Source organism: Natator depressus, chromosome 7 (genome assembly GCF_965152275.1).
Source record: "Natator depressus isolate rNatDep1 chromosome 7, rNatDep2.hap1, whole genome shotgun sequence".
Lineage (NCBI taxonomy): Eukaryota > Metazoa > Chordata > Testudines > Cheloniidae > Natator > Natator depressus.
Window position 1 is genome coordinate 970,961 of NC_134240.1, and position 19,866 is coordinate 990,826.

Here is a 19,866-nt window from a genome sequence, read left to right on the forward strand (position 1 = left end):
GTTCCTTCCAACCCTGATATTCTATGAGTTCCTGTGGCTGAAGCCTGCCTGATCTCGTGTCTCCGGGATGGGGGAAGGAGTGAGAGAAGGGCCTGGCAGGATCCCCGGCGGGGGCCTGCTCTGGAGTGCAATAGGGGTGTTTTGTGTCAGTCAGTGGCGAGCAGGGCAGTCCCAGGAGAGCCCCAGCTGCAGAGGGGGGTTGAGACCAAGTCCTCCGGGGACCTCTCAGGCTGACCATGTGCTGGCTGCGGAGAGTCTGCCAGGCTGATGAATGGTCAATGGAGAGTGGCTGGGTTATCCTAGGGGTTCAGCACTGCTGCTGGCCAAGAGGAGGGCAGGCATCTCCCATCTGTTGACTGCACTGCGGCGGTGCTGTCTGCGAGGAGCTGGACCGTTGATGATGAAGTGGTGGTGGATGGCTTGGAGCGCCAGCACGGCTGCCTTTGTGCCCGGAGGGCTTGGGGAGCTTGCCGTGTGGCCGTGGAAGGCTCTGCTCAGGGCTGGACATGGGGATGGAAGTGGCTGCACCAGGGCAGAGCTGCGAGGTCAGGGTCCATGTGATCTTTGGGGGCTGGGACACAGATCTGAGCAGCCAGGAAGGGGTCCCGGGGAAGTCTGGCAGAAGGTGCAGCATATGCCCAGGATGGCTTGTGGCCCAGTCGTTTGAGGCAGGTCCTTGGTGCGGTTTGGGATTTGCCCTGCAGCTGGTGGTGGGGTGGGTGTCTCCCCGGGGCGGGGCCCTGCTCAGCACTATGCGGTCTGCACTGGTGTCTGCCTGCAGCCCTGGAGGGGGGCAGATGGGAACGGAGGGCGGTGCTGGGCAGCTGGCAGTGGAGGCCAGACACATTCAAATCGGACGTCGGGCGCGTGACTGACCCCAGGAATGGGAGGGGTTGGCCAGCTCTGGAAGCTGCTGGGCCCAGCACAGGGGTGACTGGCCTGTGCTGGACAGGCGTCAGGATGTGATCGAATGGCCCCTTCTGGCCTTGGACCCTGAGTCTCTGGAGGGCTCCTGATTTCCCTCGGCTGAGCCAGTTGACGCTGGTGGTTGTGAGCAGCCCTGTTGCCTCAGGGCAGGGGAGGCTTTGGCTCGTGCCGGTGGAGCTGTGCTGAGAACTGGTCCGCACGGGTGCACTGGGTCCCAGGGGGAATAGCCAGAGCCACAAACCAACCTTGAGCATCTCCAGTGAGGACGGTGGAGGCAGCGCTGAGCTTAGCTGGCTTGGCTCCAGAATATGACGCAGCGCCACAAAGTCTCCAGGTACTTTACTGGGGGGCAGGGGTGTCTGGAGACTGCTGCTTGTCTGTCATGAGAAAGTCCTTGAAGAGGTGGGGAGCGGGAGTGTTTGGGGCAGAGACTGGCGGTGTCTGGAGAGTCTGTTGGAAACAAACTCTAGCAGACAGCTGGCTGGTTCCAGAGCAAGCCCGGGAGATGTAGGCGAGCTGACGCCGAAGGCCGGGCAGGAGGCCCTTGCCCTGTATGTCCGACCTGCTCCTGGCTGAGGAAGGAGGCTGAATGCAGGTGCTCTGGAAAACAGGCTGCCATCTGTGCGGACAGTGGGGTGCTGAGGGGCAGATGTTTTTGGCCCTGGGCACTGGAGTCCCTAGTCCTGGGGATCTTGAGGTTGCCCAGAGCCCTTCAAGGCATGAAGGAGTCGCCGCTGTGGGGACTGACTGGAGTGTGAACCGCTGCATGAGATGGAGGCTTAAAGCCTGGGGCTGCTGGGGATCAGGCCAGACTCCACTGACTGAAATCAGCTGGGCATTGTGGGACCGTGATCCTGCCCAGGTGAAGCGCTGCTGTCTGTCACGTTGTGCCTGCACCTCCCGCTGGCAGGAGGAGGAGGATGTGGCCTGGCAGGGTGAGCGTTAAGTGTGCCCGCATGTACCTGTGGAGAGGAACGTGCTGGACTCTGCTGTGGGTTGCTCTCTCCCGGAGGCCCTATTCCTGTGCATGGCCAGCGCCCTGGGCAAAGGGGGGTGAATGTCAAGCTGCTGCTGAGCCTTCCCTTGCACAGCTGTGATCTCAGTCTCCAGCATCTCTTCTGCTCAAGGGTCTTGATGTCTGCTGCATAGGGGGCGAGGATGAAGGGTCCTTACGTGGAGGAAGAGCCGGGCTGTGATACTCCTCCCCAGCGACCTCCTCTTCTAACTTGTCCTTGTTCGGTGTGGGGGTGTCCCTGGGTTGGACACAGCAGGGGACCGAGATCCTGCTCACCATGTGGCTGAATCAGCTGAACAGAGGCTCCTGCCCCAATATCTGTCCAGGTGGTCCCTTTGGCATGAGCCTCGGTCTAGGGACCTGTCACCGTAGTGGTGGAGCACCTTGCCATGTAGAACATAATTACAAGCCCAGCAATGCAGGGAGGTGCCCCCCTTGGCACTGAGGGGACAGAGGCCCAGGCAGAGGAAGTGACTGGGAACTGACCTTGGTCTTCTGTATCCCTGGCTGGAGCCTGCCCTGCCCCATTGGGGGTGGGATACAGGAGTGGGGTCCCTGCTCAAGGACGGGAGCGGTGGAGCTGAGCATCCAGCGAGGCTGGGAGCTGACACCGGGCTAGCTGGGAACAGCAGCACTGGGCCTGTTCAGCACAAGGCCCCTGACTCTGGGGGCAGCAGAGCAGTGCCAGGAGCTCACCATCTGGCAGTGCCTGGGGCCCACGAGGCAGGACCGGATCTAGTGGCCACTCCTGGCACCTGCCCCGGCGGAGGGGGGCTTTTAAAGAGTGCTCTGCCCTGCCCCTGCACATGTGGCCTCATGACCCCCAGCCAATACTGGAGAAAGTGAGGGCTGGTCTTGGCTGAGTGCCAGGTGGGGCCCCCAACCCTAGAAAAGCAGGTTTAATACCAGCCGTGGGGCCTGTTCACCAGACTGCCCCCAAATCCTGCAGGAGCTGGGTGGGGTTTGGGGAGTGGGGCCAGCTGGCTGCGGCCTAGCCCACGGTGATTGCCCCAGGAGCAGCAGCTTGAGATGGGTGCCCCGATCTGCAAGGCCTGGCCTAGCCCTTCACTCTGGCGCTGCTCAGGGCCCTGGGCATGCCTGTGTCCTCTCCACCCTCCAGCACTGAAGGGTGAGACACCGGAGGGGCGAAGGGGGTTAGTATGAATACGCTCCCTGCAGCCTAGATCCATTAGCACTAGAGCTGTCAAGCAATTAAAAAAAAATTAATCACACTGTTAATAGAATATCATTTATTAAAATATTTTTGGATGTTTTCTACTTTTTCAAATATATTTCAATTATAATACAGAATACAAAGTGTGCAGTGCTCACTTTATATTTGATTACAAATATTTGCACTGTAAAAAGACAAAAGAAATAGGTTTCAGAGTAGCAGCTGTGTTATTTTCAGTTCACCTAACACAAGAACCATTGTGCAATCTCTTTTTTATCATGAAAGTTTAACTTAGAAATGTAGAATTATGTACAAAAAATGCATTCAAAAATAAAACAATGTAAAACTTTAGAGCCTACAAGTCCACTCAGTCCTACTTCTTGTTCAGCCAATCACTCAAGCAAACAAGTTTGTTTACATTTGCAGGAGATAATTCTGCCTGCTTCTCGTTTACAATGTCACCTGAAGGTGAGAACAGGTGTTTGCATGGCACTGTTATAGCCGGCATTGCAAGATATTTGCCAGATATGCTAAAGATTTATATGTCCCTTCATGCTTCAAACACCATTCCAGAGGACATGTGTCCATGCTGATGACAGGTTCTGCTTGATAACAATCCAAAGCAGTGTGGACCGATGCACGTTCATTTTCGTCATCTGAGTCAGATGCCACCAGCAGAAGGTTGGTCTTCTTTTTTGGTGGTTTGAGTTCTGTAGTTTCCGCATCAGAGTGTTGCTCTTTTAAGACTTCTGAAAGCATGCTCCACACCTCGTCCCTCTCAGATTTTGGAAGGCACTTCAGATTCTTAACCCGTAGGTCGAGTCCTGTAGTTATCTTTAGAAATCTCGCATTGGTACCTTCTTTACGTTTTGTCAAATCTGCTGTGAAAGTGTTCTTAAAACGAACATGTGCTGAGTCATCAGCGGAGACTGCTAGAACATGAATTATACGGCAGAATGCAGGTAAAACAGCAGGAGATGTGCCGTTCTCCCCCAAGGAGTTCAGTCTAAAATTTAATGAACTTTTTTTTTTTTTTTTAAATGAGTGTCATCAGCATGGAAGCATGTCCTCTGGAATGGTGGCTGAACCCTGAAGGGGCATATAAATATCTGGCATCTAAATACCTTGCAACACTAGCTACAAAAGTCTCATGCAAACACCTGTTCTCACTTTCAGGTGACAATGTAAACAAGAAGCGGGCAGCATTGTTTACATTTGCAGGAGATAAACTTGTTTGTCTGAGCAATTGGCTGAACAAGAAGTAGGACTGAGTGGACTTGTAGGCTCTAAAGTTTGTTTATTTTTGAATGCATTTTTTGTACATAATTCTACGTTGGAAGTTCAACTTTCATGATAGAGATTGCACTACAGTACTTGTATGAGGTGAATTGAAAAATACTCTTTTGTTTATCATTTTTACCATGTGAATATTTGTAATTAAAAAATAACATAAAGTGAGCAGTGTATTCTCAAGATATTTATGTGCCAGATGCGCTAAAGATTCATATGTCCCTTCATGCTTCGAGGGTGGGTAATGGTGGTGTTCAATTCATGGTAATAGAAATCAATATATCTGAAAATGTAGAAAAACATCCAAATATATTTAATAAATTTCAGTTGGTATTCTATGGTTTAATAGTGTGATTAATCACAATTTAAAAAATGGTGATTAGTTTTTCTGGGTTAAGGGTAAGAGCTAACTGTGATGACATTTGTACCAGTCAGGGGGGTGTATAACCAAGAACAGGCCCTGCCGCTGGGGCACAGGCATGCTGCTCTGGGTTGGGCACGCTGCCAGCCAAAGGCACCAAGCACAGGCTCGAGGCATCTGCACCAGGCAGGGATCCACCTGTGCTTTCACAAAGAGAAGGCTTGGGCCTGCAGCGTGCGGGCTGGGGCTGGGCCCTGCCCTCAGCCCCCGCCTGAAGCCTGGTGGGGTGCATGAGAGGAACCTGTTTAACAGGCTGGGGCTTGGGGAGGCCAGCAGCGCAGTGATGGGGGATGGAAAACAAGGGGCAGTGGGGTGCAGGTGTGGCTGGTCATGGCAGCCCTGGGTCTTCGAGGAGCTTCCCCCTCAAGTCAGAATTAGGCCCCCTTCTCCCCCCAGCGTGGTTTCTTTCTGAACTGAGAGCCCCAACCCCACTGCAGGGGGGTGCTCTCCAGGCCCAGCTGCTTCCCCCCGATCCTCACTCTGTCCCACCCCTTCCTTGTGCTGTCAGGGGGGGTGGCACAGGCCAGCGGGCCCCAACCTCATCCATGGCCAGGGCTGCTGCATTGTCTGGCTCTGGCATGGCTGTTTGTCTGTCTGCCTCAGGAAAATAAACCTGTTCATGCCCGGCTGGGTGCTGTGGTCCTTGGGCTGGCGGGGGGGCTGCAGCCTGGGGTCCAGGCATATCAGCAATACCTCGGAGTGGGGTGCAGCTCCCCTGCACCCTAGGGTGGGGGAGCAAGGAGGAGGCCCTGGGGTGCTGTGGGTGGGGGGGCAGTCAGAGCCAGGCTGCGGGGGAGGTGGTGCTCCAGGGCAAAAGACGCTGTGGGTGGCACACAGCTGAGTGGCCCTGTGATGGGTCTCCCTGGGCCTAGCAAACCCAGAAAGGGCCCCCCACCCCAGAGACACAGCCCTGCCCTGCCCCCAGAGACCCCCACCCCCAGAGAGACACAGCCCTGTGCCCAGACCCCCACCCCTCCCCCAGCCCATAGGGGCTCCTGGTTTTACAGGCACCTGGTCTGGGGCAGCTCAGCATGTGTGGGGCTACTGGATGGGGCTGGCCAATGGGGTGGGGTGAGGTGAGCAAGCCCAGTGGGTGGGGCAGCATCCAAGACTATTCCCCCCCCACTAGTCCCCACCTCCTTCCCTGGCAGGTCAGTGCCTTGGCAGCCCTGGTTTGGGGGCAGGGGGGAGGGGTTAGGAGCCTGCCTCCTGCTGGGTGCCAGCAACTGTGGAGGGGCTTGTGTGCAGCCAGGGCCCCCATGTGTCTGGGAGCTCCTGGGGGTGGATTATGCACTAGCCTGGCCAGCTGAGGGTTCAAGCCCTGTGTGTGCTGGGTCCAGGTGACAGAAAAGCCATGGGGCCCTGGGCAACTGCCCCCCACCAGCTTCAGGGCAGCAGGGGATGCCCCAGTACCAGACTCCCCACTGTGGCCCCAGGCCTGGAGACGCTCGCTCCCTGCTGCGCCCTGGGGCAAATGGCTTGTGCGACAGGTGGAATGGGGGCTTGGGCTTGCGAGGGGGGGGATCACGAGCCAGGCCTCAGGCCCCCCTGGCTTGGGCCATAGTGCAGGGCATTTCCTTCAGCTCTCCAGGCACTCCCCCTCCCACAACCCCATGGCCCATTGCAGGTTACAGCCCATGGGGAGCCCCTGCCCCAAGGCGTTTGGCCCCTGTCCCTGGGGTGGGGCATAGGCTACCCCTAGGCCAGAGCTGCTGGCCCTGCTCCTGGGAAGAATCGCTCCAGCACTGCGGGGGGGCCTGTGAGGATGTTTATTTCTTTCTTTGGCACAAACAGACCCACAGCAACAGCCCCCTCCCCCCGCAGTGGTCAGACCCCCCCCCCCCTTTGGCATGCACTGAGAGGGCCAGGTGGGGGCTGCCTCGTTAGGGTCAGGGCTGGTGGCTCCTGCTGCAGTGCTGGTCCATGGGGCAGCCGCTCCCTAGGGTCTGGCCTAGTGGGGGCTCAGCCAAGGGGGACCCATGGGCACAGCAGGGCTAAGGCCATCCTGTCCCCCTCATGCTGCAGCAGCCCTGGCACGATGCTCCCCTGCACCTCCGGGCCCGCTCGGCGGGAGGCTCCTCCCTGGCCTTGGCCCAGGCTCTTGCTCAGCCAGAGCCAGTGCTGCCCCCGGGCCTGGCTCTGCAGCGTGTGCTGGCAAAGCACGTCCTGCCCCCGCTGCGTTGGTTTGTCCTGGGCTGGCCCAGCCCCCCCGTGCAGCCTGGAACAAGGTGCAAAATCTGAGCTGGGAAACTAGAGCTACATAAAAATCACTGACGGGCTGGGGGGTTGGCACTAGGCAGGGCCATGCGGGGGCCTGCCTGTCAATGGGCTCCCCCTGGCAGGGCTCCAGCCGCTGTGCTGAGGGGCTGCCCTGGCCCAGCCCCTCACAGTTCAATGGTGTCACTCGACAGGCTGCGGGAATCCAGCTGCTTGCTGAGCGCCAGGAAGCTCCCCCTGGCTTCGCACGCAGAGTCTCCGGCCCCTCCTGCGGTGCCGGGCCCAGGGGCCTCCTCGGGGAGCAGCGGGGCCCGGCTGGGCGTCTCCTCCCGGGGCAAGCTCTCCAGCGAGGAGAGGCCATGCCGCCAGGGGTTCCAGCTGATCTTCAGGGAGCCCCTGGAGAAGCTGTCGAGGGAGCTGCCCGAGATGGCGCCCTCAGTGGGGGGCTCGCTGGGCAGGCCCTGGCTCGGGGGCAGGCTGGCGCTCTGGGAGGGCAGGTCGCTGAGCGGGCTGTGGCGCGCCGGGCCGCACAGGCAGTCGGGGTCGCTGCTGCGGCGCTGCCAGGCCTTGGCGGGCAGCCGCGGCTCGGCCAGGGGCGGCAGGGCGGAGCCGCTGCGCAGCGAGGAGCAGGAGTCCCGGCGCGCCAGGCGCCCGGGGCACTGCAGGCTGGAGCGCAGGAAGAGGCTGTCACGCACCAGGTGCTCCTTGAAGAGGGCCTCGTCGATGCTGCGGCTCAGGTTGATGGGCGAGGGCGGGCGGAACTCCAGCGCCCCCAGCGACAGCACCGACTCCCTCTCGAAGCAGGCGCTGGTGTAGGAGTGCCCCACACGCGCGGCGCCGGGGCACGTGGGGCTGACGCCAGGCCGGCACAGCGAGGAGGGGGAGCCCCCAGCCGAGAAGGCCCCCGCCGCCCTGGCCTCGTTGCTGTCCTTCAGCACCCGCAGGGGCACCTGCTCGGGCGGGTTGCGGATCAGGCTCTTGCGGATGTCGTCGGCCGCCCGCTCCTGCGTGCCGTGGGCCCAGTCGTAGCAGTTGTTGGGGTACTCGGGCGCCTCGGCCTTGCGGTAGGGGCAGAAGTAGCGGACGAGCTTGGCCCAGCAGGCGTGGTCAGCGGAGCCGCAGGGCTGGCAGAAGGGGGGCGAGGCCACGAAGCACAGGGCAAAGGCCAGCAGCAGCTCGCAGATCCGGAACCAGAACTGCACGAACCACCAGGGCCAGGAGAACTCCCCCGGCGGGCCCAGCGCCCCCCCCAGCCACAGGGCCCCGTACACCTGGAACCCGCAGCACAGCAGCCCCAGAGCACTGCACCCCAGCAGCACCCACGGGCAGGGGCCTCGCCCCTGGAGGGCTCCCCCCTGCCCAGGCAGCTCCTGGGGGTCCTCACAGCCACGCGACACCCGCTGGGCCGCGGCCGGCCGGAGCGGCCGCAGCCGCCAAGACGCAGCCAGGCTGGCCAGCAGGAGGGAGGCGCCGAGGGCGCAGGAGAGCAGGCGCAGCCCCACGCCCAGGGCGGGGCTCAGCAGGGGCGAGAGCAGGTCGGCGCCCAGCAGCCCGGCGCTCTGGAGCGTGGCCAGCGCGGCCAGCAGGGGCAGGCTCTGCCGGGGGGGCAGCAGCAGGGCGAAGGCGCCGAGCAGCAGCGGGAAGGGCGCGTTGTAGAGCAGCCGCACGGCCGGGGCGGGCAGCCGGGCCCTGGCGCCGTAGGGGTCAGCGAGGAGGAAGGTGGCGCGGAGCAGGCCGACGGCCAGCAGCAGGGCGTTGGCGCCCAGGGTGTAGGGCAGGTGGGGCAGGCCCAGGACGGGCGAGCCGACGAGGCTGGCCAGGCAGGCCAGGCTGAGCAGCAGGAAGAGGGAGCCGGTGCCATAGAGGTGCAGCTCCCAGGCGAAGCCGAGCGTGTGCTGCAGGTCGGCCCAGCGCAGCAGCGTCTGGTTGCGCGGCAGGAGGCTGCAGGCCCCGCTGGCCTGGGGACAGGGTGGGCTGGAGGCAGGTGCTAGGCCGGGCAGGCTGGGCCCAGGCTCGGGCGGAGGGGGGCGCTGGAGAGCTCGCTGGGTGGTGACTCTGATCAGGCCCCGCCGGGGAGTGGCTGGGGGCTGGGGTGAGGTGGGCACAGGGGCCGTGGTGCTGCCATGGCCAGGAGGTCGGGTCCCATCTGCAAACAGCAAGGAGCACATCGTCAGCGGGCCAGCGTGTGCCACCTCCCTGCAGAACATCCCACAGCTGGGCTGCTCCCCACCCACTAGCCCTCTCCCGGCCCAGGGGCCCCTGGACCCTTTACCCCACCCCACCCCGGGTCTCTGTGCCCATTCTGCACGGCTCTGCCAGCGGATACAGGAGCAGGCCAGGGCTCGCTGCATCCAAGCCCCATTCCTTGCATCCACATTGCCATAGCAACTTGCATCCTGCAGCAGCTTCCAATCAGCTGGTGCCGGGGTTCCCCATCCAGCAGCCTGAGCCCCTCACCCTGTCCCCTGTGGGCTGCCTGCTATGGCCCTTCAGCCCTCCCAGTGGGGCTGGGCACCAGCAGGAGCAGCAATGGGCATGGGGCTGCAGTGGGAGATACCTGAGTGCTGGGGCGGGGGGCAGCCCCTGCCCTGGCACAGACCAGCTGCTGACCCATTTAAAGGCACCAAACCCCAGCAGCCTGCCTCCATCTGTTCAAGGCCCACCATCGCCTTGTTGCACCCCAGCACAGGAATGCAGATGGAGGGACGCTGGCAGGGAGCAGAGACCCCAGGGCTGGGCTAGCAGGGGCTGCGGGTCGGGAGTGAGGGGCACCAGCAGAGGTGTGACACTTAGGGGGGGCATGCGGGGTCAAGTGCCCCCCAGATTGGCCTGCTGGGGGCAGAGAGGGAGAGGGGCTCTGTCCTTCTCTCCCTGCCGAGTTCAGCCCCAGGTGCCCTTGGGCCAGTCGCCAGCTGCCCATGGATGCGACAGGATGTCCCTGCTCCCAGCAGGGCCGAGCCCATCACCAGCAGGGATCCCAGCTCCGCTCCCCCCACCAGCTCCCTGCGGGCTTTGGGCCAAGCCCTGTCTCGCATTGGGGAGAATCCTCTGGGGCTGGACCATTCATGTCCCGTCCCCGTCCCCCCACCCCCACCCCGGCCTCTGGGCATGCAGCCCACGTGCGTCCACTGCCAAGCCCCTGTGGGTAACTGGGCCCCGCTCCCCAGGGCACGGCCCCGCTCAGGTTCTGGCCGTGCCCGGGCGCTCCCCGTGCCCACGGTGCTGGGGGCCAGTCAGAGCTGGCCAGGCCCCCGCACTGCACCCATGCTCTGCACGAGGCGGGGCCTGCAGGGGCTTCAGGGCCCTGCTCCCTGGCTCTGGCCCAGGTCCCGGCGCTGCCAGCTCCGGCTCCCGCTCGGCAGAGCTGGCTCCAACCCAGCCTGTCCCCAGCCCTGGCTCGCATTTCTTCCACCTGCTTCTGTTCCCTGGCCAAGGCCTGGTCCTGCCCCCACAGGGCTCTTGCAGGCAGCCCTGATGCAGGGCACCTCCCGCCCGTGGATTTTGGGGGCAGCAGGAAAGGGTTGCTCCCATCACAGAGATGGGAGAACTGGGTCCAGGGCCAGGCATGCAGATAGTGCTGGGCCAGGCCTGCACTCAGGGCCACCCCCCAGGAAGGGTAGGGGCTGCAGGCCCCAGGAATGAAGGTTTGTCCCGGGCAGGATCAGGGTCCATGGGAAGCCCAACCAGATGGGGGGCTGGGCGCGCAGGCGGGAGCCAGCACTGATCCCCGTGGGGGGAGGGGATTAGGCGCCATCACTGGTCACAGCCCTGGTGGAAGTTGTCACTGAGCCCCAGCCAGATATAGCTGCTCCCTGCCCCCCCCAATCCTATTAGGGACCAGCCTGGCGCCTCTGACGGCATCAGTGCCCCCTGTGACCCCCAGGCTCCAGCCATGCTGTGGCCTAACCGCCCATGGGGGGAGCACCCAGACTGCCTGGCTGGGGGCCAAAGCCCAGCCAGCTCTACAGCTCCTATCTGGGCCAGGCCTCTGACGAGCCCCTCTGCTCTGCGGGCGCTCAGGCTGCCAGGGCTTGCCCCTGCCCCACCCCAGAGGTGCCAGGTGGGGAGCACCTAGACATTCCCACGGGCACCTCGCAAGGCAGGTCCCAGCAGCCCCCCACAGGAGCGCCTCTAAACTTGGCACTCAGTCTCCGCAGGGCGGGGTAGGACTGGGCTGGCTGGGACCCACTGGGGCCATCTCTGAGCCCCCAGTGCCCAGGCCCTGCCAGGGGCAGCCCCTGGGCCCAGCTGCCCGTGGTGGTGGGAGAAAAGGGCTGGCTGAGTCACAGGGGCAGGGTCCCCCATCACCTGAGTGTGTGGTCCCCGGAGGCAGCGGGCTGGGGGCAGAGGTGGCCGTGGAGGTGTTGTTCACGGGGGCCCTTGGGTCCACAGCTCCCCGGACTCGCTGCGGGGCCCCAATCTCCTCCTCTGCTGCAGCCCCTGAAACAGAACCAAGGGCCCGGGGGCCTCAGGTGGCTGCACCTGCTGCCCCCGGGGCCGTGCAGACACAGCCTCGCTCGCCCACAGCAACGGGGCGGGACAGCAGAAGGGGTGTCCCGGTGCCTTTGGCAAAGGGCAAGGCCCCCGGCCAGGGGGTGACAGAAGGCTTATGGGAACATGGGGAGGTACCCATGGCTCCAAAGGAGGGATGAGAGGGGACCCCTGGGAGCAGCCCCCACCAGCCACAGGGCGCCCAGGGCTGGTCACACGTACCTGGGCGAGGAGACATTGGGGCAGGCGACGTTCCCAGGCTGGCGTAGAGGGCGGGCCTGGCGCGGGGGTGCTCCAGTCCCTGTTCTGCACCAGGAGCAGCTTTCCCGGAGAGGTGCGGTGGCTGGGTCGCGGATCCGGGCAGTGCCCGCCGAGTGCTTCTCTGATGAGCCGAGAGCCCCTCTGTCCAGGCCGGGGCTCCGGTTTCCAGCATGGCCCCCTCTGCCCGGGCTGGGGTGAGCCTCCAGGCGGGGCTCCCTTGTGCCGGGGGAGCCGGCTCTGTCAGGCGGCCCTGCATTGGAGCCAGGCCTGGCGGGAGCTCCCAGGCCCCGTCCCCAAGCTCCAGTCGGCCAGCGCTGAGCACAGCGGGAGCGAGACCAGGCCACCTACCGGCCACGGAGCCCCCTGCTCCAGCCGTCTGCTGCAGCTGGGAGGTAGCAGCGGGCATGGCAGCCAGGCTGGCTCCAGGGACCCACCGCCCCTCTGGCTGAGGCTGGCCGTCCCTGCCTGTGGGGTGCGGGGGCAGCCCCTGGGCATCGCCCCAGGGAGGGAGGGTGCTGCCCGTGCGCTGAGAGAGGGAGTAACCCTGCGTGTAGGAAGCCTGGCCCTTTCCCCAGGCATGCTCCAGCGGTTCCCAGGGCTCCCGGGGGACATTGGCCCTAGGCACAGGGTGCCCCTTCCCTGGAGCCCAGCTCACAGGCCGGCCCTCCTGACCCGCTCCCCCAGGGCCCGCGTCTGCCACCTGCCACCACTTGGCACTGCTGGCTCCTGCCGTGGAGCCCGGCCTGGCTGCCAAGGCGATGGTGGACACCATTGGCCTGGGTGTGCCCGGACTGTCCTGCCCAGCAGGGCCTGGGCCGCTCCCTGCCCCGGGAGGCCTGGCTGGGCTGGGGGAAGCTGGCTGCTGGCTCCTGGGCTCCGAGCCTGAGGGCAGTTCTCTGCTCTCAAAAGCCAAGGCTCCCGGGCTGCCTCCGGTTCTCAGAGCCCAACCAGGGGACAGCAGAGCCCCGGAGCCAGGGGTGGGTGTGAGGGGCCAGCTCCCCGAGCCAAGCCCAGTGTGTCCCTGGAACACGGCAGTGCCTGGGCCAGGGCCCCCAGCCGCCTCAGTGCCAGCAGGTCCCAGAGCCGGCGGCACCTCCAGCGTCTGCCAAGAGTCCTCAGCCCCCAGGAGCAGGGGCCACGCAGGGGGTGGGAGAACAGAGCTTTCTGCTGGGGCAGGGGGGGTCCCCGAGTCGTGGCTGGTGGCTGCAGAGTGGCCAGGGCTGGAGCCTTGCGACAGCTCATCGTCTGGCTCCCCAGCCCCACTGAAGACCAGGCTCCCCCCAGGGGCAGCCAGTGCCAATGGGGAGAGGGCTGGCAGAGCCTGGCGGGTCCAGAGAGCCTCTTGGGAGGGGCTGCCCAGAGGGGGCCACCCAGCCAGCTCCTGTGCCCAGCCGGGGCCCAGGGAGGCTCCTGCAGCCTGCGGCCTGGTGTGGCGCTCGCTGCTGAACGGCTGGGGCAGGGGCGAGACGGGGAGCAGCGCCGGCACCAGGACCAGGCTCCAGGCGAGGAGGTGCGCTGCAGCTGCCATGGCAAACTCCTCGCTCTTCACTCTGCAAGGGAAAGCGAGAGGCAGCCTCAGGGCGAGCCGGCCGCGACGGAGCAGCCAGCCCGGGCAGCCCTCCGCTCTCGGGGACGGGTCGGGCCTTGCAGCCAGCGTGAGGGTGTCTGCAACGGAGGCAGAGGCAGGAGCCGTGCACACCTGCAGGAGCACCCCCAGGTTGCATGTGCCCCCAACATCAGCTCTTCTGGATGCTGTGAGGACCCCCAGCTGCTGGATTGCCTGCCAAAGCTCCGGGCGCCAGCCTCCCCAGCTAGACCAGGCAGCCTCTTGAGAAGGAGGCCTGCCCACGGCCCCTGAGAAGGGGACGCTCAGGCCTGTTGTTCCTTCCCCAGGGTTCCCCTCCCCACCGGAGGAACCCTGTTAGCAGCCCCTACTGCAGGGCTGGGCTCAAGGCCCCAGCTCCCACGGCAGTCCCCATGGCACCCACTGCTGCAGAGCCAGCACGCGCAGGTGGGGGCCGTGGGACCACTGGGGAGGGTCCCGCTGGGCGCCACGCACAGCCACCACCCTGTTGTGCACTTCCCCGCAGCAGTGCCCTGCGCAGGCCCCCCCGCAGCCGGCTGGAAGAGACAGCTAGCCCTGGGGCTGCCACGCAGGGGCACGGGAGTTGCAGCTGGCCGCCTCGAGGCGCCACAGCCCCTGGGCAGGGCCGGGCCAGCCCCAGGCCCCGGCCCCTCTCCCCAGACATCCCAGGGCCAAGTTCACCTTGGCAGCTTCCTCCAGCTCCAGCAGCAGCCCGGTGATGGGGATGCTCAGGCACAGCTAATGGAGCCCAGCACGACTGATCGGAAACAGCTGTTAACCCTTCCCCGCCACAGGGCTAGCAGGCTGAGCACAGGCCTGGGGCCTCCTGAACTCCAGCCCCAGGCACCTCCTGCCCAGGGCCTGTGCCGGGCAATGCGGGGCCTGGCCTGACATGGGCAGGGAGGGCGTCCCTAGCCTCTGTTTGCCAGGAGCTGGGAATGGGCGACCGGGGAGGGGTCACTGGATAATTCCCTGATCCGTTCATTCCCCCTGGGGCGCCTGGCACTGGCCACTGTCGGCAGACAGGACACTGGGCTGGAGGGACCTTGGGTCTGACCCAGTCTGGCCTCTCTCATGGGTATCTTGGGGCAGTGCAGTGTCTGGGGGTGCCCGGGCAGGGGGGACCAGCACCATGGCTGAAGCACTGGGCACTGCTGACCCTGCCTCTGCCCTTGACCTCTTGGGGGGCCAGGGCTACCCCCAAAGGGCCAGGGCTGAGCTCTGCAGTGGGATGAACACCCAGACCTGTTGCTGAATGACAGAGTCTCCAGCCAAGCCAGGCTCTTCTCCCCTGCCCTCTGACATGTCCTGGGCAGCGTGAGCCCCCATTGGAGTGATGGGTTCCCCCTCCCTGCCCCACACATCACCCACACCGGAGATCCTGGCTGCCCCATGGCTCGGCGCAGAGTCCCTGCCCTGCAACACGGAGAGACATTGCCCTCACGCACGCACATGCCATGCCCCAGCTCTCGCTGCCCAGCCGCCAGGCAAGGCTGGCCAGGGATGCCCCACGTCCCTCCTCTCCCTGGCCTGTTTCCAGCTGGGCCCAGGCTGTCTCTGGTGGGCATGGCAGCTCTTAGGCCAGGCAAATGCTGCCATCAGCAGCTTGGCTTTGGCGTTACTGTCCCTATAGCCATGGAGCCCAGCCCAGCAGGGCCGTTCGCCCCACGTCTCAGAGCAAGAGGATAGTCAGCCAGCAAAGATGCGAAGAGAGCAGGGGCTGCCAGCTCGGACCACCCAGGAATTCCCGCCTGGGATCCATAAGCGAGGCCCCAGCTTATGGCGGGGCTGGCCTGGAAGCTCTGAGGTGAGGTGTATAACTAGTGAGGGCTGGTGCTGCCCTTCTTGGCCCCCCGCCTGGGGGTCCTGCACTGCACATCAGCCTCCAGCTGCAGCTGGGAGAAGGGCTGGGGTCATGCTGGGGCATTAGCTGGAGTGTGTCAGACACGGGAGGCGATTGTCCAGCTCTGCTTGGCACTGGCGAGGCCTCAGTGGGGGTTCGTGTCCAGGTCTGGGGGCCACACTGTAGGGCATATGCGGACAAACTGGAGAGAATCCAGGGCAGAGCAACTCAAATGATGAAAAGTTTAGAAAACCTGCCCTGTGAGGAAAGGTTTAAAACCAGGACCTGTCAACCTGGAGAGATGAGGACTGAGGGGGACCTGAGAACAGTCTTCACGTCTGTGAAGAGGCCGGGGATCAATTGTTCTCCATGTCCATGGAAGGCAGGACACGAAGTGATGGGCTCAATCTGCAGCCAGGGAGATCTCGGGTAGATATTCGGAAACCCTTTTTCCCTCTGAGGGGAGCTAAGCTCTGCAATAGGCTTCCAGGGGAGGCTGTGGGATCCCTGTCACTGGAGGGTTTTGAGCACGGGTTGGACAAACCCCCGCCAGGGATGGTCCGGGGTTACTTGGCCCTGCCCCAGTGCAGGGGCTGCACTTGACGACCTTTCCAGGTCCCTTCCGGACCCACTTTTCTCTGACTCTCTTTTCTGCCTCTCTCCAGCCGCCCTGGGCCTGGTGCGCACCCAAGGCCCCAGCTGGCCAGAATGTGCCCAGGCAGGGCAGTGGGGGGCTGCTGGGCGGGGAGCGTGCAGGGTGTGCCCAGGCGTGCGGGGAGCACACCCAGGCATTAGCTCAGCGTTCACCAACAGCTTGGCTGGGCTGAGTCAGCACTGAGCTGTCCCCAGGGGCTAGGACGCTGTATGACCTCACCAGGAGAACGTGCCAGACCCCCACATCCCCCCTCCCTGCCCCATAACCCCCTTCCTGCCCCAGAACCCCCCCATCCCTCCCCAGTGCAACTCCCACACACCCCCTTCCTGCCCCAGAACCCCCCCATCCCTCCCCAGTGCAACTCCCACACACCCCCTTCCTGCCCCAGAACCCCCCCATCCCCCACATCTCCCATCCCCCTTCCTGCCCCAGAACCCCCCATATCTCCCATCCCTCCCCATGCAACTCCCCCTTCCTGCCCCATAACCCCCCCATCCCCTCACCCCCTATCCCCCAGTGCAACTCCCACCCCCCTTCCTGCCCCATAACCCCCCGTCCGCCCGGCAGAAGCAGGGGCCGGTGCCCAGCGCGGCCCGCCCCAGTCCCGGCCCCCTCCGGGTGGGGGGGGGCAGCACAGAGCCCCCCCGGAGCCGCCTCCCCTCACCTGGGGCCTCCGCTCCTGCGGCTCCGCAGCGACGCCCGGCCCCGCCCATCACCGTGGCCCCGGCCGGCTCCCGCCCCCAGCCCCTCACCTGGCTCCGGCGCCGCTGGGGAGCCCGGGCCGCTCCAGTCACGTGCCGCGGCACCAGCTGCTACCGGGCCGGGCCCCCCCGCGCCGGGATTAGTCACGGGCCACGTGGGCTTCAACCTGCCCCGAGCCGGAGCGACGGGGGTAGAAACGAGGGGGACTGAGGCACGTGGAGGGCCCAGGGGCGGTGGGCGAGAGGGGCGGGAGTGAGGGGCACCGACAGAGCGGGGGGGCAGGGGGTCGGGAGTAGGGGGGGCAGGGCTGGGGCTAGCAGGGGCTGTGGGTCGGGAGTGAGGGGCACCGACAGAGCGGGGGGGCAGGGGGTCGGGAGTGGGGGGGGCTGGGGCTAGCAGGGGCTGTGGGTCGGGAGTGAGGGGCACCGGCAGAGCTGGGGGGGGCAGGGGGTCGGGAGTGAGGCAGGGCTGGGGGGCAGGGCTGGGGCTAGCAGGGGCTGCGGGTCGGGAGTGAGGGGCACTGGCAGAGCTAGGGGGAACAGGGGGGCAGGAGTGAGGGGCACCAGCAGAGCTGGGGAGGGGGCCCAGGGCTGGGCTAGCAGGGGCTGTGGGTCGGGAGTGAGGGGCACTGGCAGAGCTGGGGGGGGGCTGTGGGTTGGGAGTGAGGGGCACCGGCAGAGCTGGGGGGGGCAGGGGGTCGGGAGTGAGGCAGGGCTGGGGGGCAGGGGCTGGGGGGCAGGGCTGGGGCTAGCAGGGGCTGCGGGTCGGGAGTGAGGGGCACCGGCAGGGCTTGGGGGAGGGGGAGCCCAGGGTTTGGACAGGCTTTAAGGATGTCTGCCAAGCCGTCTTTCTTTCTGCCCATCTGTCTGTCTAAGTGGGTGACTTACACTTAAAGCTGCCCTCACCAAAAGGATTTCCCTCCCCCCCCCCCCCCCCCGCCCCCGAAGCAGATCACATCATGGAAGGGGGCAGCAAGAACCTGCTTAATACAGGGAAGAAATCCAAACTTGGTGGCCGCACCCCCTTAGTTGTCCCCTGCTGCCTGCCAAGGGAGCCCATGCGGGGTGTCATTGACCAATTACAAGCCATACGCAATAAGGACCCAATCCGGAAAGAAATCTTTCCCATCCCCCTCCTCCGGCCTGCAAACAGCCCCCCAGGCTCATCATCAGAAGCCACCTCGCCACAAGCCAGGACGCACTGACTCAGCGCAGCACCAGACCCTGCCGGAACAGATGCAAAACCTGCAGCCACTTCTCCACTGGTACATTGATCAACCCCCCCATTACACAACATGTGGGCACCTCACCCGGGCATGCAGCGCCCCAGTGCCAGCTCTGAGCTCACACAGTCACTGGGGTTCCAGTCACTCACAGGAAAATGATAAAAGATAAGAGCCCCCATGGCTTGGGGGCAAACACTTCCCCAAATGATCCCTCTGGCCTCTCGGTCCTCCTCCTCCGAGGAGCTGGCCCAGAACCTTCAAGAGCAGAGCCTGGAAGTGTCAATTCCCCACTTTGCTAGACACTAAAACTCATGGGTTTAAGAAAGACGCAAGCGGGACCCCACTCATGCCCTCGCTGTCCTGTGAGGGGAGAGGCACTAATGAGCCGAGGCACCGCGAAAGCCCCCTTAATACGTGTTTACTTCTGCCGAACAAGCTGTCCACCTTGTGTTTAGCTGTGACGCTCCGGGTGCGTCTGCACTGCAAACCCAGGCTGCCTGAGGGGCTGTGCAATGGTCGCGTAGGCCAGCGAGCAGGCCAGAGCCCCCCGCGCCCCCCATAGGGTTAGCAGGCCACAGTGCTAGGGAATCCTGGAAGAAGCGGATTCTGTGGCGGGTCCCCTGGGCTGCAGCCTGTGTGAGATAATTTGCAAACAATTCACGTCTAATCCTGCCATTTACAAACGGGGGACTGTAGTGCCCAGGCCGTGGAGAACGGAGCTGTGTGTCTACAGGACAGCCGGCCTGCCCATGCCGCCCTGCCAGCGTGGCCAGCCCTGAGCGGGGGCTGCCCCAGGGGAAACAAGCAGCTCCTGCCCTCTTCGTAGGGCGTCGCATGCAAGAGCTGGAGCTGAGCCCGCCAGTAGCGGGGAGCAGCGCGGGGCTCCGTGACCCCACGGGGAAGGTGACCTGCAGGGCAGGGCCTGACGCAGCCGGTCCCCCAAGGAGCGAATGTTGCACCTTCAGGAGCCAGCTGTTGTCTGGACGATTCGCTTCTCAGATAGGGACCCGGGCTGGCTGGAGCTGACACAGTCTCCCCCCGGCTGCTGCAGTGCAGGGCCCCAGTAGTGCCGAAGGGGCAAACAACGCCCCCCTGCAACGCAACGCACCCGGCAAATGGGCACTGGCAAAAGAACATCATGTCGACAACGCAATTCCTCCACTCGTGCAGCCTCACAGAAACTTCAGCACCCCCCACATGTGTGTAGATACACACGTGCTTATTCCTGCACGCGCACACCCACTCACACCCCTCCGCACACTCACAGCCCCCGAGTGCACCCCCCACGTGTGTGTAGATACACACGTGCTTATTCCTGCACATACATGCATGCACACCCGCTGACCCCAGCATGCACCCCTCTGCTCTCACACACCCCTGGGCACCGAGCCCTTTCTCCTCTCTAGGCAGGTCAGGGCGCAGAGCCACAGACACCCACTAGCACCCCAGGAAGAGGGCACCTCCCCCTCCTGCTGCCCTTGCCCCTGGGAAATGGGCACCTCCCCCATGAGTGCCCCCACCCCCCCAGCACGGAGGAGACACGGACCCAACCTGGATCTCGGGCGGAAGAGCAGCTGGGAGCTGGCTGGGGGAGGCATGGGCAGCACCTGGGTCCCTCAGGGACCCACAGGAGACCCACAGACCTCTGCAAAATGTGTCTCACCCCCCAGCACAGCTGCTCCTGGCCCCGCCCCCGGCCTCCCTGCAGCCGCCCAGCAGAGCCCCATGACCCCAATCTCCAAGGGATTTGCAGAGCATGTGATGGGCCGGGGCTGTGAGCCCAGCGCTGGGCAATGCCAGAGGCGCTGCTGGCTACAGAGGGGCCTGGCAGCTAATCCCCAGGGATCAGTGCAGGGGAGGCCGGGAGCCAAGAGGGGAGAGCGGTGCCCGGAGGGGGAGGGGAGGGGAGGGCAGAGCAGATGGGGTGGGTGGGGCAGAGCACACAGACCCAGTTGGGGCCCCTGCGTGGGGACAGCCAGCAGAAATCAGCATAGAGCACTAGCTCTGCTGGACCTGTGCATCCCCCCGCTCCGGCCAGGGGCTCAGAGAGTGTTGTGTCC

The 19,866-nt window shown here is 64.3% G+C and overlaps 1 protein-coding gene across 1 annotated transcript; it reads right to left on the reverse strand.

The window, feature by feature from the left end:
- Positions 1-6,674: 6,674 nt before the first annotated feature.
- PRRT3 (proline rich transmembrane protein 3) lies at positions 6,675-18,946 on the reverse strand. Its single transcript, XM_074959599.1, has 5 exons — positions 18,915-18,946; positions 16,544-16,747; positions 11,758-13,346; positions 11,353-11,484; positions 6,675-9,190 (listed from the first exon to the last, which is right to left on the reverse strand). Exons 1-5 carry the CDS (start codon positions 18,944-18,946, stop codon positions 7,212-7,214), a joined length of 3,936 nt encoding a protein of 1,311 aa, XP_074815700.1. The 3' UTR covers positions 6,675-7,211.
- Between the last annotated feature and the right edge of the window lie 920 nt (positions 18,947-19,866).